General features: G+C 40.6%; 1 protein-coding gene across 4 annotated transcripts in view; it reads left to right on the top strand.

Annotated features, from left to right (window-relative positions):
* Nucleotides 1–14,215, top strand: part of SLC44A3 (solute carrier family 44 member 3) — an 89,032-nt gene that overhangs the window by 44,301 nt on the left and 30,516 nt on the right. For 3 of the 4 annotated variants that reach the window (XM_056497655.1, XM_056497653.1, XM_056497656.1), the window contains exons 3-8: nt 6,966–7,073; nt 9,221–9,363; nt 9,815–9,951; nt 11,394–11,487; nt 12,833–13,002; nt 13,526–13,615. In XM_056497655.1, the coding sequence (XP_056353630.1) occupies nt 6,966–7,073; nt 9,221–9,363; nt 9,815–9,951; nt 11,394–11,487; nt 12,833–13,002; nt 13,526–13,615 (742 nt within the window). Of the gene's footprint in view, nt 1–6,550; nt 6,813–6,965; nt 7,074–9,220; nt 9,364–9,814; nt 9,952–11,393; nt 11,488–12,832; nt 13,003–13,525; nt 13,616–14,215 lie in introns of those variants that run through there. The other variant, XM_056497654.1, reaches the window with a different exon arrangement.

Below are 14,215 nucleotides of genomic sequence, written 5' to 3'. Positions count from 1 at the left end.
AACTCCTGACTAAAATAATGATTATTCTTGTGTAAAGTAATTGCAGGAATTGGCCACACTGTGCAGTGAATACAAGGAAATCTACAAATGGAGTAGTAAATTGAGTAGATTCTGTGCTGTAGATGGGAGCATTACATTTGAATTAACTGGATGATCTAATCCCTTCTCTATATAAAATCGGTGTTATTTTATGGAAGAAAAAGTGGAGTAGTATATGCTGTTGCCCAAGCCTCACTAGACTTTGGCAGGCTTTGTTTTAAAAAGACAACTAATTAATACAGAGAGAATTGTACATGCTGTTAAACCTCTGTACAATAAACATCTAGACACAATAAATCCATGAAATTAGGCTGACGTTTCCAGTAGAGGAATGAGTGAAAAGCAGTGCTGGTGAAGTCCAAAACGAAAAGCAGCAAGGCAATTACACGTAAGGCTCTCAGCAGGCAGCGTGGCCCCCGGAGCGCTGTGCCTGGTGCGCGGTGCGGGGCTCGGAAGGCGCGGTGCGGGAGCGGGCTGCCAGAGCTGCCCGACACTGACATCCAGTGGGAAAGGCTCGGGACAGCCGCTCCTTCTGCAGCCGCGGCACCTACAATCCGAGCTGTCTCTCTGGATTCAACACCATCATTTTTTGCTTGCAAACATTCAGTAGCTGATTCCAGTGATGTAAATTGTCCTTACAAGAACTAAACTATCGGTGAAGCATCTTGTGCTTTCAGAAAAGACTTCCCTCTAGTCCTTGTAATGATTCTGCTTCTTATCTTAGTGTTGATAAAAACCACATTTTCCTGGTCTCCACCCAACTAATGAAAACATCTCATTGTTTTCATTCAGAACTAGACCTGACTCTGTAGGTCACAGATATTTCTGCAGACTCCATGTGTCCAGCTTGATGTCTTTTGTAGCCCCGTGTGATTCAGATTTATCCTAGGTTATTCCATTCTCTTTGCTGCTCTCAAGAATGTCTTCCATTCTTTGTTTTATGTACATAATTTAGAATAAGCCATTCCTCCCCAGCCTTACAAATCCACAGCTTTCCCTTCTCAATTCCTCTGAAACTCAAGCAATTCCCTTCCCTGGCATTTTGAGGAGATGTTTTGAAGAGCAGTGTTACTTGTCTGTTTTCTGTACTGAGGCACTGAGATGTACTGGCATGTCTGTTCTTTTGACCAGAGAGAGACATTAACAGCCCTGAAGCACAGAAGTTGTTCCAGTTCAAGCTCTTTCCTCTTACACTACCCATACAATTTACCAGAGTTAGAACACTGGGTACGCAGTAATTCTGATTTCCCACAAAGGTACAGCTCTAGCCTTGTCTGGCTTGGTAGATAATGTGCTGTGTGATCCTCAAACATTGATCCTCTTGCTCTGCTCTATAACCTTGAAATGAGTCACCTTTAAAGTTTATTATCAAGTTCAACTCAGCAAACACTTTCCTAGGGTCAGGCTGTGCTCTAGCTTGTGTATTGACGGGAATGAAAGGGCTCTTTGTGCAGATCTCTGCATGCTTGTGTGGCAAGTGGAACAAATTAACTTTGTGGTATTATACTCATTCCTTGAGTGATTCATATGTTTGGTAAATCACCGGAGGGATGGCAATTTGCAGCAATAATCTAAAACTATAGAGGCAGCAAGGTGTGCCCACTCCATTCTTCTAGACCACTGGCTAATCTACTCTCTAATCATTATCCTGAAATAAAAATAGACCTTCTCCATGCATTGGAAATACCCAGAAGAATTTGGTTAATTAATGTGATTATTAATTTGTTAAATTCAAGTGAGAAGGCTGAGAAGTGAAACACCTCAAAAATCATTAAATTACTAGAAAAAATACTGTGTATTTTGTGTTTTGTGCATTTTCATCATTATATTTTTGAGTATTTTAAAATTCCAGCTGTAAATATGTGATCAAGTGGGGTTTTCTAGATGACCAAACTGAAAATCTAACATGGAGCACCATAAAGAAAATAACTCAAGTCATTAGAAGGGCTGGATTCTTTAGGTGTGTAGGACAGAAGTCTTCCAGTGGATCTAGTGGAGCAGTGACAGTACTGGCAAGCTGATCAGAAATCTGCCTGGCTGTTAGCCAGGCCTGAGTCTGCCAGGGCACTCTCAGCTCAACACAGGACATTTGTTGACAGGAGAGGAAAGGTGATTGCTTGTGAAAGGGAGTGGTGGCAGACCCAAATTCTTTTGATCACTTCCCACAGTCTTAATCCTTTATGTACCTTCAGGACTTGCTCTATGGCTTGTTTATGCCCACACAGCTTTCATGACCTACCCTCTTCTTCCCTGGACAGTTTTATGCCTCCCTATACCAGTTCTAGCCTCCCTTAGTTCTCAGGTTCCTACTTTTTTTAATATTCACTTCCTTTTTTCAGCCATTTCCTCTTGTTTGTCAGTCCCCTTCACATCCAGCCCCTTCCCTCAGATCCTGCATGCTGTCCTTTGCATGCCAATCCTCCCTCCACCTCCAATCTCTGGCTGCCATTCCTCTACTGTCTTAAACTTCCATTTAATTCTGTTTCTGGTGTCTTTGCTGAGCCAGTCCTGGCTTTCAGTCTGTTACTGTGGCTCAACAGAGGCATAATGGCCCACTGTCTACAACATTAGGATAAATGGCCCACTGTCTACAACATTAGGATAAATGCTTTCAGGATACTGACCTTTTTGAATCTCTAATTCTCAGAGTGCTGCAAGGTCCTGCTTCCCTTATCAGCCAAGGTATTCCCTATCAATTCCAGGAACCTATTTAGCAGCAATATCCATTTCTTCTTTTTCCTTACATTCATCTCAAGACCAGTCTTTTTCCACTGTGCCTGTGTCCATCAGGAAAATCAATGATGTGAAAATAAAACTGATGTGAAAATAAAACAGATGTGAAAATACATGGCAGGTCAGAAGCACATTTCAGGGTTGCCCAGACTGTCTCAGCAAGCCCTGGTACACCATGCAGGCACAGTCTACAGATCCTTTAGCTATGAAGCTCATCAAGTCAGGTGATCATACACCATGATTTATCAGAGGTTTGGGTAAATATGGATGAATTTTCTCAAATACGAGAAAAAGGTAGAATAATTTCTTTCTCCATGTCCATTAAAAATCTCTGATCCAAATAATGTGCAAGAATTTCTTTACTGCTATCCAAGAAGGGATACCATATTGTCTGGTTCCTTAATTTCTTTCTTAAAAGTGTCTAAATAATGTGTGCTGATTTCCAAAAATCTTCAGCACCTGCCATGAGAAATTACAGAGTGAATGGTTCAAGTGAGATGAGATCATAAACACCAGGTCTTAGAATGCAAACCTGACCAGCAGCTTGAGCATAATAGGAGGCATTATGTTCAGTTTCTGGGTGTTACAGTTCATATTCCAAGAAGCATAGCTACGTACAGTGCCTGCCTGCTAAGCTATTGCACACAAGCAAGACCATTTGAGAATGATGGAAATTATGCTCGGCTGCACCTTCTCTAATGAGGCAGAAAAAGTTTGCTTTTGAGTTGAGTTTCTCAGTTGCTGTGTCCTGTAATTAAAGTAATTGGTCTCTGTTCCTTGTCTGACCCAGAAAGGGGATACAGATAGGGATAGTCATCTCACTTAACCAGTCTAGCAAGGAACTGTCATGTTCCCATTTAGCACCTTCCTCTCCCGGTCCACATTCCTTCTCCTGTTTTCACCAGGTGAGTTTCTTGGTAAGAAAGTTGAGCCCTAAGTGCAGCAGCAGGAGGATTCATTCTCAGTGAATAAACACTGCACTCATTAGAAATAATAAGAACTTTGTTACTAAAGCATGGAGTCAGGAAGCTTGATTCATGTTTGATTTTCTCTGTATAATGTATAATTTCTGTATAATGAAAAACAAAGAGTTGAAAAATGCCCGTGAGTTTGCACTGCTGCTCATCTCTGTTGTTGATGCTGATAAACATGTCTGAAGATGGTTAATATGTAAAACATCCTTTAAAAATGACAAGTCTCAGAAGTGTAAATGTTAATCTCCTTTGTAGTGGTTCCCCCTCTGCAACACACCAAGCAAGTTGAATTGCTAATGTCTTAAAACACAAATAAATCACTGTGAGATCCTGGTTACTCCGAGACTGTAAATATTATCTCTTCCTTTACAAGAACACTACAAACTTGAGAGATCAGTGCGGACTTATGAGTGAATGTGGATCCTCACCCTACTGGCAGTGACTGTAGTTGGATACAAAATTGAAATGAAGATATTTGTATTAGGAAGTCATCATCTTGTCCATGTAGACCAGGGGACTGAGACCAAAAGCTCCAACACGGGCTTCTCACCAGAGAGAGAGCACAAGCCAGTGGACACCTCTCTGGCCAAGTCATTAGTGCTCACATAAAAGGGCCAGTTCTCTAATCCGATACTCTTTCCCCAGAATTCCTTTTCATCTCATTTCTATTTCAACACTAAAAAATATCACTTCTAAAACTCCCTGCTCCTCACTGAGTGCTCAAATGACTCAGTTGCAGAACCAGGCTCTATCCCGTGAAAGTGATAACACAGAAAATCCAAAATCGATCTTTTGAACAATTTTTGGCAGGATTGGACATATAACAAGTGAGAGTTTCCGGTGTTACACTTTGGATGTGTGTGTTTAAATCTGTTATCCAATCTGAGCCTGGTTTCCTGATATTTTTCTTCAACTGTAGCATGAGGATCCTCATTTGTGAGTGCTGGCTCACCGTGGTGTAGGGCTCCGTGCACTCATCCCGAATGCTGAGCTGAAGCTCGAAACTGGGAGCCGAGCCCCACCTAGTGACCCGTGATAAAAGTACTCAGCTGCTACTAAGTAAAATAAATGTTTTATTGGATCATGTTTGAAATTCAGGGGAAAAAACTTAATACAATTAAAATATTTATTTTACAATTTAAAAACCCACTAATTTAATAGTGAGTTATTTTCTAACATTTCTAAGATAATTGCACCTAGACAAGCTGAAGAAATACAAGAATTCTGATTGATATTGCTGAGTAAAATCAGGCCTCTACTGCTGATTCCAGTGTTTTTACATGAACTTCAGTTACCTGGATTCTGGAGTTTATTAAAAAATATTTGTTCCACTTGCTGTTTTCCTCTATTCAGAATAAGAATGGAACACAAAACCTGAGGAGGATCCTTCAAAAAGTGCCAGAACAACAGCAAAATATTAGCATGTGATGACAGCAAGTCATCAGATTCTAATATAGGCCTTCATCACTAGCATTGTACTTCAAGATGATTTTTCTTAATCAGATAATGATTCTATCTGAGAGTACTCTTTTTGTCTAGGTTGAAGGGTATTAATAATTTTTGTTATTTTTCTTGATATAATAAAAATTTGAACTTCCCTTATAAAAATAAGTTAAGTTTCATGTGAAATTTCACATTTGTATTTCAAGGCAAAATTACCTTTCCCACATATTTTACAAGTGCAACAGCACAAAGTAAAGGGAAAACTATTTTCTCTCTTTAGGTTTTATAAGCAGAAAGCTACCCTTTTGGTTTTACAATTTTATTCTAATTTTCACCCAAATTTTGAAACTTCCCAAAAATTGATGGATAAGAAGCATTAAAGGACAGAACGCTGATAAAGACAAGAACGATGAGCTGGCTGGAAACTAAATGCTTTATTTGATGTGTGCTAGTTTGTCACCAAGGTTTCATGCTGCCCTTTCTCCAGAGAACTGGAATATATTTGGCTTTCTTTTGCTTTCTTTCTCCAGACAAAACTAGCCTAGTGCTCCATCTCCTATGCAAGATGGACCCGTTCTTAAACAGTTCTGCAAAACAGCTTCCATTTAATTAAATTTTATTGCAGTTGCAGATGTTATATTACTTCTTAAAGGGGACATTTATTTGTTGCACTAACCATTAGGAAGAGGACAAAACCTTACTTTTAATATCCTTTCAATTTGTAATTTCCTCTAGATTATTGAGCTGAATTTAGTGAACTAAAAACAGTCAACAGGGACAGCAGAGAGAAAACATGTTATTAAAAGTGGCTAATAATTCTCGCATTCCCTGGTCGTCTGAGTTACAAGGGTTGGCCTAATTCGGTGTTATACCTGTTGTAGCAAGTTATTTCTTCACATGCAAAATGCATATGGACATAGATGAGAGGTGTGTATAGCATAATACGGCATGTCAGCGTGATGTAACTGTACAAACAACAGCCAGACAGAAGCTGTAAAGGATCTATGTCTGACTGTGTGTTGATCATGCATTCGGAGCAAACGGGGATCAGGGGCAGTGGGCTTTGCAGGACGGAACAGCCCCGATTTTGTGCCGGCAGTAACAAGTCCTCAGCTATTCCCAGAAACAAGCTAATGAGGGTGAAATGCAGATCTCCCAGCCTGGCCGGGTGTATAATCCTGCGGCTGTGACGGAGCTGCCGGACCCCCGAGCGCCTGTCCCGGGAGCCGGGTGCGGAGCGCAGCGCCCCGGGCAGCGATGCCGCTCCCTCCCTCCCTCCGTCCCTCCCTCCCTGCGGCTCCGGCCAGAGCCCGGCCGAGCTTGGCCACAGCGGCGGGCGGAGCTGCCCGAGGTGCCCCCGCCCGGCCCGGCCCGGCCCCGAGGCGCTGGAACCGAGCCCCGGGCAGCCGAGCCCCGCCGAGCCGGCTGCGCCCCGGACCCGCCCGCCGCCCCCGCGGAGCACGGCCCGGCCCGGCTCGGCTCGGCTCGGCTCGGCCCGGCTCGGCCCGGCTCGGCCCGGCCCGGCTCGGCTCGGCTCGGCTCGGCTCGGCTCGGCTCGGCTCGGCTCGGACCGGCTCGGCTCGGCTCGGCTCGGCCATGGAGCGGGGCGGGGGCCCGCGGCAGGTGAGCCCCGGCGGGGCAAGGGAGACGGAGTGCGGGGGCAGCGCCAGGTGTTCGGCACCCAGAGTGAGGAGCTGAAATCTCCGCCCTTTGGAACTCGAGTTGATTTCGCAGGAAGTTCGTTCTGTTGTTTTTTTAAACTTTTTTTCTATTTAGGGCTCTGGAGATAGTGTTTCTGAACGGCTGGAATGGAGACCAGCCCTTTACAGAAAGTGCACAGACACTCTCTGGCTGCTCCTCTTCTGCCTTTTCTGGGCTGGTCTGGTAAGCACGCATGTTTGTTTCTTTGTTTGTTTGTTTATTTCCTGGAAAGACAAATCAGATCCAAAGTTAATGGGGTTCTAAATAGTGTTACACTAAATCTAAACGGAAATTGTCTCGGGCTCCCCGGGATTGCCCGGGGATAGATCTTACCTTTGTGGGGGTGCAGTGCTTCATTGTGCTGTCACACTTCTAAGTTCTGCCCATATGCTTTAGATACCATGTATACACAGGGCTCGCTTTTTTTGAAAATCAGTCCGGGCTATGACTGAGCTCTTTATTCTACTTATTCATTGTAGCCTTGATATCTAGCAACATGTGTTCATCTGATGCTACATTAAGTCACTATCTTAAAACAGCGTGCAAGCTTTTGGGAGAAGGCTTTATCTTTCCAAAGCGTTTGATCGTATTTTTAAAATATTTAAGAAAATGTGATAACACCAATTTGTTCACATAGTGAAAAAAATTGAAATCATATTAATAGCTCTGTGGAAATGGGTATCACAGCCATGGTCAGATACACTCCTGCAGCTATTGCTCTGTTACTTAACAATATTTATGGCTTTTATCCAGCATCCTGCACTTAAAAAAAAAAAAAAAAAAAAAAAATCACTTACACACTGGACCTGTAATGCCCATCTTTGGATGGATACTAGGATTTTTCTAAAAGCCTATTTCAGCTGAGTTACAGTACTAGCTTATTTCCTGTTTTCCTTCTGAGAACACTTTAATTATTAACAAATACTTGCTCTGTAAACAAACTGGATCTGGAAATATTTTGTTATTGTAACAAATCACATCCACAAGTAGTATGTTAACCTGAATTGAAGAGTCTCTACAAAGATGTCCATATTGAGACAGCATTAACATGCCTTCATAATTTAAAAAAAATTCTGGACTAGTTAAGACTGCAAAGTAAGAGTCGACTATAAGCAAAAACGAGATTGCTCTAAAGAAGCACATCTGTACATGTTTGTGTATGAGACATGTTTTTCCCAGATCCAATCTGTAGTCACGAGTACTAAAAACAGAAAAGCAAATAAAAGCTCTAAAACTTCAGTAAGAAGGCAGTTGTGCTGGATCTGATATGTGCAGTCTGTCTCGAGCACAGCTGATGTTCGGCCATATTCATTGAAAGCAGCAGTGGTTAATGTGGGACTGGGAAGTCTTGCTGCTGCCAGCAGCTGGCACAGAGCCACAGAGCTCAGTGATTGTCCCCAAGGACAATGTGTGTGAAATGTGACTTGCAGCCCATGGGACAGAGGAGAAGCTTGCATCACTGAGTTCTTCAGTAGCTGGAGTGATGGGGAGATAAGCCTTGGGTAAAGTAGTACCCAGGACTCCACCAGTTTCTCAGAAGAATTGCTGCTTCTTGGCAATTGCAAAGGTTCTTTCCAGGGATTGTTTTGGCCCTCACAATGTGCAGGAGGATTTAAGCTGCATTCCTAGACAAGGTGTTTTATTTTGTCTAAGGGTTCCTGCTACTTGGCCAGCAGAGGTACTTAGCTGCCTTTGGGGTTTACAGGAAGATGATAGACTGGAACTTTGATCTGACAGCACAACAACTAAAAGGTCAGGGCAGTGTCACCTAAGTGCACAGTGTGGCTTTCTCCAGGTTTTTCATGTGTGCTAAAGTGCTCCTTCCTGAAATTTCAAGTAATCTCCATTTAAAATATATTTTGTGTTTAAAAATCGCTCTGATTAAATTCACTAGCAGCTTCAAGGGCCCATCATGGTAGCAGTTATATTGCCCAAGTGTGTCTTGAAGGTCACCCTGTAAAATGAGATGCAGTGAGGGCATGAAAAATCACCATTTGAGTGATCATGCTGAGTGACATGCATGAACATCACCAGGGACAGTGTTTAGCACTTTAGTAATGCTTTCCTCTTATTTTAATCAGGACCTCTATCTTTTTCTTCTCCCATGTTATTGTGCTTAATTTATATAGTTGCAAGAGTAGATGAAGAAAAGCTCTAAGGAAGCAACAGGGCTAAACTTGCCCATATGACTTGTGATGGCCTTGTGCAGAGGAGTGAATTTAAGATTTAACAACCAGAAGGCAAAAAAATCTATGACTTAAAAGGATTATTTGTTGAATGAGAAGGAAAAACTATGGCTGCATGCTTTCACATTAAAAATATTTTAACAGATGTTTATAAGTGGCTATTCTGTGGTGGCTGGTGCTGCAGAAAGACTTGTGCTTGGATATGACAGCTTTGGGAACATATGTGGTCGGAAGAACACTCCTGTAGCAGGGGCAAATCTTTCTGGATTGGACATGACTAATAAAAAGTAAGTACATCAGATAATGTCTAAATAAATCAAATGTTTGAGAACTTAGTAAAATACACATCTTCTAGTTGTCAGTCATATACATTTGTGTATCTATACATGTTGTATTGAAAGGCAAAAAGGATGGGAATACTGCAAAAGAGTGGGTGAAATTAAAAAGTTAAGATAGAATTTGAAAATGTTTTGCTTGCCACATTGTTACGCTTTGTGCAGCTGCCTTCTTAAAGAAGATCTTAAATGAGACATCAGCCAAACAGGCAGTTTGCAAATGGCAAATCTTGCTACTTAAGGATGTTGCATGTTGAAGTGCCCAGTCATTCCACTGACTCCTTTGGAAAAAATTTCACTTGCTTTGTAGCATTTAAAAAGATGGAAAGAAGGTTCAGAATTTGAACTTATAAAAAAACAGGAAAGTTTATTTTTTGAGAAGAGGATATTTTTTTCTTTCTAGGTATGTGTTCTTTCTGAATTCATGCAGCCTGGAAATACAAAGCCTCGAAAGCAGTTCACTTTCCTTGTGCGTGTCAAGTTGTCCACAACAGCAGCTCAACTCTTTGGAAGATCTCCAGAGTTTTGCAAGGAGTAATGGTGTGCCACAGGGAATATGAGTACCTTAGTGTATCTATAGAACAGCTGAGCAACTTCCACTTTGTTTTTACCAAGTTTCTTACACTAGGGAGTCATATCTTCCCATTAATTTCCTGAACAGTTCATGGTAACAGTAAATAAAATGTCTTGTTTCTGCTTTATTTATCAAACCCATAGTTTCTAGATATGTTATAGCCCTCTTATGCAAATTAGAAAGTTGTTGATTAGTCCCTGCACAGTGCTGAGATTATGTAGCAGAAAACTGACTGCTGAGAATGAACTAGTGAAGTTTGGTGAGGGTGCTAGTAGGTGACCAGAGTTTGTATGCTGTTGTTGGACTCTTGTCCAACTAGTTCCTTTAAACGGAATTAAAGCCATGGTGGAATTATCAATTCCATGAAGACACAAGTGAATTTATCCTCCAGACATGAGATCCCAATGGTTGCTATTCCATTTTGTTGTAGTTTAACCCCAGCTGGCAACTAAGTACCACACAGCCACTCGCTTCCCAGCAAAACCAGGACGCACTTAGAAATTTTATTTAATTCTGGTGTTCAAGATGAAAATGCTGTCAGAAGTAGCTGTTGTGTCAAAGAGGTCCAGTTTATTCATGTCCAACATGTACATAAAATCATTTGTAGCCTAAGCCTTATTTCATAGGGTATAAACTTCAGACCATATGAATATTAATGGCTATTTTTGTTGGAGGTCAGTATCCCGTTCTTTTTTTGTTTTAATATTTTATTTGACAGGGACTGCTATTTAAATTAACAATATTTGTTTTAATTTAATTTTGGGGTAGTTTGACATAATTTTGTATGTGCAGAAAGCTGTAAAAACCTGTGAGATTATGGAAGTATTGTCAGTCTAACTAACCATAATTGCATCAAATTCCAGCTAAAAATGTTTGCATGTTAATGTCAAGGCAGGGAGAAGTCTTGCATTTTGAATGGCTTGGATGTATCCAGCCTTTCTTTCCCAGAAGCACTGTCTCATGGAGCAGAGTGTTGTTAGCAGAGTACCTGGTAATATTTCAGCCAGATCCCAGCACAAATTAGGTTACTGGATATGTATATATTCTATTCTAACTCAGGAGGGCCTAGTTCTATTGTAGCTTCCATCATTTCAGGTTTTTCTCTTAGCCTAATAGCCAAGTATGGCACTGTGGAACAAGCAGTGTGCCTGTCCTCCAGGAACATAAGTGGTAACAGTAGTTAAGTCTAGAAGGCAAAAGATTCTGCAGGGATTTGTTTAGATTTGCTCAACTACATAATTTGTTATTCACATTCCCACTGGAATATCAGGGATGAAAATGGCCTGCTAAGGGATTCAAACCAGAAGTGCAAACAAAATTTAGCTGTTAATGTGTTTTTTCTCTCATTTTTTTACTAATCCTAAGTTAGTTACTTTTTTTTTTTTTTTTTTCCTTTTTTTCTTTTTAGGTTCTTTTCTTTGTGTTTACAACCTGGATGCTTCCAGTTACACTCTAAATCCAAAGGCAGCTCAGCTATGTCCCACACTTCCAGTTCCACCAAGGTAAGAATGACTGGGTACTTTACAACCTCAACAGTTTCTTCCAGATTGTTACTTTCTCACATTTTGTATTTCAGGATGGTTTTGCTTTTTTTATTTGTTTTTGTCCATGTATCCCTACAAGTTCTCTTATGTGCCTGTGAGCATGCCAGTGTTCCAGTGTCCCACAGAATAAACAAGGACTGCATTCCTTCCATTCCTCTACCCTTTATTCCTCTACCCTTCCATTCCTCTTCCTTTTCCAAATTAGGAAAAAGCACTCCATATGAGGAACAACTTAGCTCCTGCACAGATTTTGCTTTCTCCCTCAATGCCAAGGATGTGATCTTTGGCCTTGCTTCTTCTCCTGAGCCCAGAAATTTCCATCAGAATAATTTTATAGGCAGATGGCATGAAGCACAAATCTGTGGACATTGCTTTCTTTGTCAAATCTGGCATTTGTGAGTCAAAATTCTTAAACCCATGATTTTTAGTTCCACTGTCATGAAAATGCAGCAGAGAATTGGAGTCTCTGTGTTTGCAGAGCTAACTCATCTACTCTGAACAGCAGAAAATGGAAGAACAAAGTGAAGAGAGCAGGAGACATGTAAAATCATTACATACAGCAGATCGAAGGACAACATGTAAATTGATGAAAAAACATGGCATATTTCACTTAATTCCTCAACTTTCTGGGCCTTTTTCAGTTTGTCAAAGAACTCTGCATATTTACTCACCTTGCACAGTAATATTACATAGAAGAAGCAAAGCTAGTTAGTGAAATTTTTAGCTGTTGATGACAAAATCTCTCCCTTTCAGGTATGAATGTGCCATTGACTGTTGTAGGGCAGCACTGCCAAAGTGGAACAATAAATACATGCAAGAAGCTTGGCTGGGAGTGCCAAATTATTTTGTATAAATATTTGGTGCCATTAATTGTACCTTGCAAACATTGTTTTGGCGTGGCTTTTAGAATGCTTAAATATCATAAAAAAACAATACAAAGTGTTTGTGATCTAGAATTATCTACAACAGCTAGGTTACAGCTATGTGAGCATGAACTTTGTTTTTACATAAAGACATTGGAGCAAAGCAGGTGAAGCCAGACTAGAATGGGAATAGGAGCTATGGGCTCACAGTGAGAGTTAATGGGAGAGTTATTAATTTATTTCCCCAGGTTGATCTTGAATGGATCTGTTCTGGTATAGTGATATAGGCATGACTCCATTAGGAATTTATTTTGCAGATGATACATAAAACTACTCCTTATAACAGAATGTTCTCTGTGGAGAATGGCAGGATGGTGGATTTTAAACTGTTTGTCCAGTAATTAATCTTTTTTGCCACTTTCTTTTTTTTAACCTTTTAGTAAGTCCTTTCCATTATTTAATCGATGTGTTCCACAAAATCCTGAATGCTATTCCAAATATGCATCTGTCCTAATAAATATGGTTAATGAAATGGATGTTTTTCACCGAATTCTCAGTGGAATATTGGCAGGAAGAGATACTGTGATAGGACTGAGTGTCCTTGCACTAGGTAAGATTTTAAGTAAAAAGTGAATAATTATATTCAATTAAAAGGTTAAAATGTTTCTGATAAGTCTATATATTTAATTCAAAAGTGGACTTTTTTAATATTTTCTGGGTAGAGTTATTTTTAAGGAAGAGTGATCAGGTTTTATCTGGGGACACTTAAAAGACTGGTGAAATGCAGATCTCTATCAGATTCTGTGTTTCTATGACATGGTTATATACCTCATTTTGGGGGACTGTAAGAAATTGTTGATTAAAAAAATGACATCAGCATGAATACTTAAACTTAACACTTACATAAAATGTTGTTAAAGAGCTAGTATTTCCTGTGGTGAAATATATCATCTGTAAGTTCCTTTTTATTTAAGGTAGAGGAAACTGTGTGCTTTAAATTTAAAAAGGTTGCCAGCTTTACTAAATGCTGTTACTTTTACTGTTTAAAAATAAAAGCCAAAATTCTACAAGAACCATAAATTTATATTTAAAATAAAAAGGGTTGCAACACTCAAACTTTATATGTTTTTCAGCCTTCTCTTTGATGCTGGTTTTAGCCTTCAGATTCATTCAGACCTTCCTCATCCATACTCTGATTGCACTGGTTGTATTTGGGTTGTTGTGTGAGTATATTTGCTGTTTCACTGCACTGAAGGATTAGCAGGTGAATAAACAGCTGTTCTTTATTTCCATGGCCATCCTCAGTAACCTTCTGCTTACCACAGTCATTTCCAAGATGAGGCCTGCTTGTCTTTTGGTGCCAAGGTCTGGCTGTGCTGCTCCAGCTGCTGAGTGTTAGGATGATGGTGATATTTATTGTTTTTATAGATGCCTAGAAACAACATTTCTTTTGGCAGATGGATGCAGTTATGAAAATGCTACTGTTTCAAAGAATGCTTAGAGAACTCTTACACTGTCTGCTTTAGGAAAGGAGAAGCATAGGAATTTGCCTGGCCAAACCTTGTTATTCCGTGAAACTTAGCTTTGTGTCTCCACAATAAAATTACATGCCTGAGCCTCAGCATAACTGCAAGAAATCCAAATGTTCTGCTGTGGTTTTACCTCAGACTGACAGGCCATTATGGGAAGTTTCTCTGAGATCACTGATCCTGAGCCTCACTTTGCTAACTGACAGTATTCTCAAGATGAGTGTGGGATAGTGGGGAGGGCAGGAGACTGGGGAGGGAGGCCAGGCAGGCATCAGCCAGCAAGAGCTTGCCCTG

The sequence above is a fragment of the Oenanthe melanoleuca genome, chromosome 8, assembly GCF_029582105.1.
Source record: "Oenanthe melanoleuca isolate GR-GAL-2019-014 chromosome 8, OMel1.0, whole genome shotgun sequence".
NCBI classification, from domain to species: Eukaryota; Metazoa; Chordata; class Aves; order Passeriformes; family Muscicapidae; genus Oenanthe; species Oenanthe melanoleuca.
This window is presented reverse-complemented; position numbering and strand designations above follow the sequence as displayed.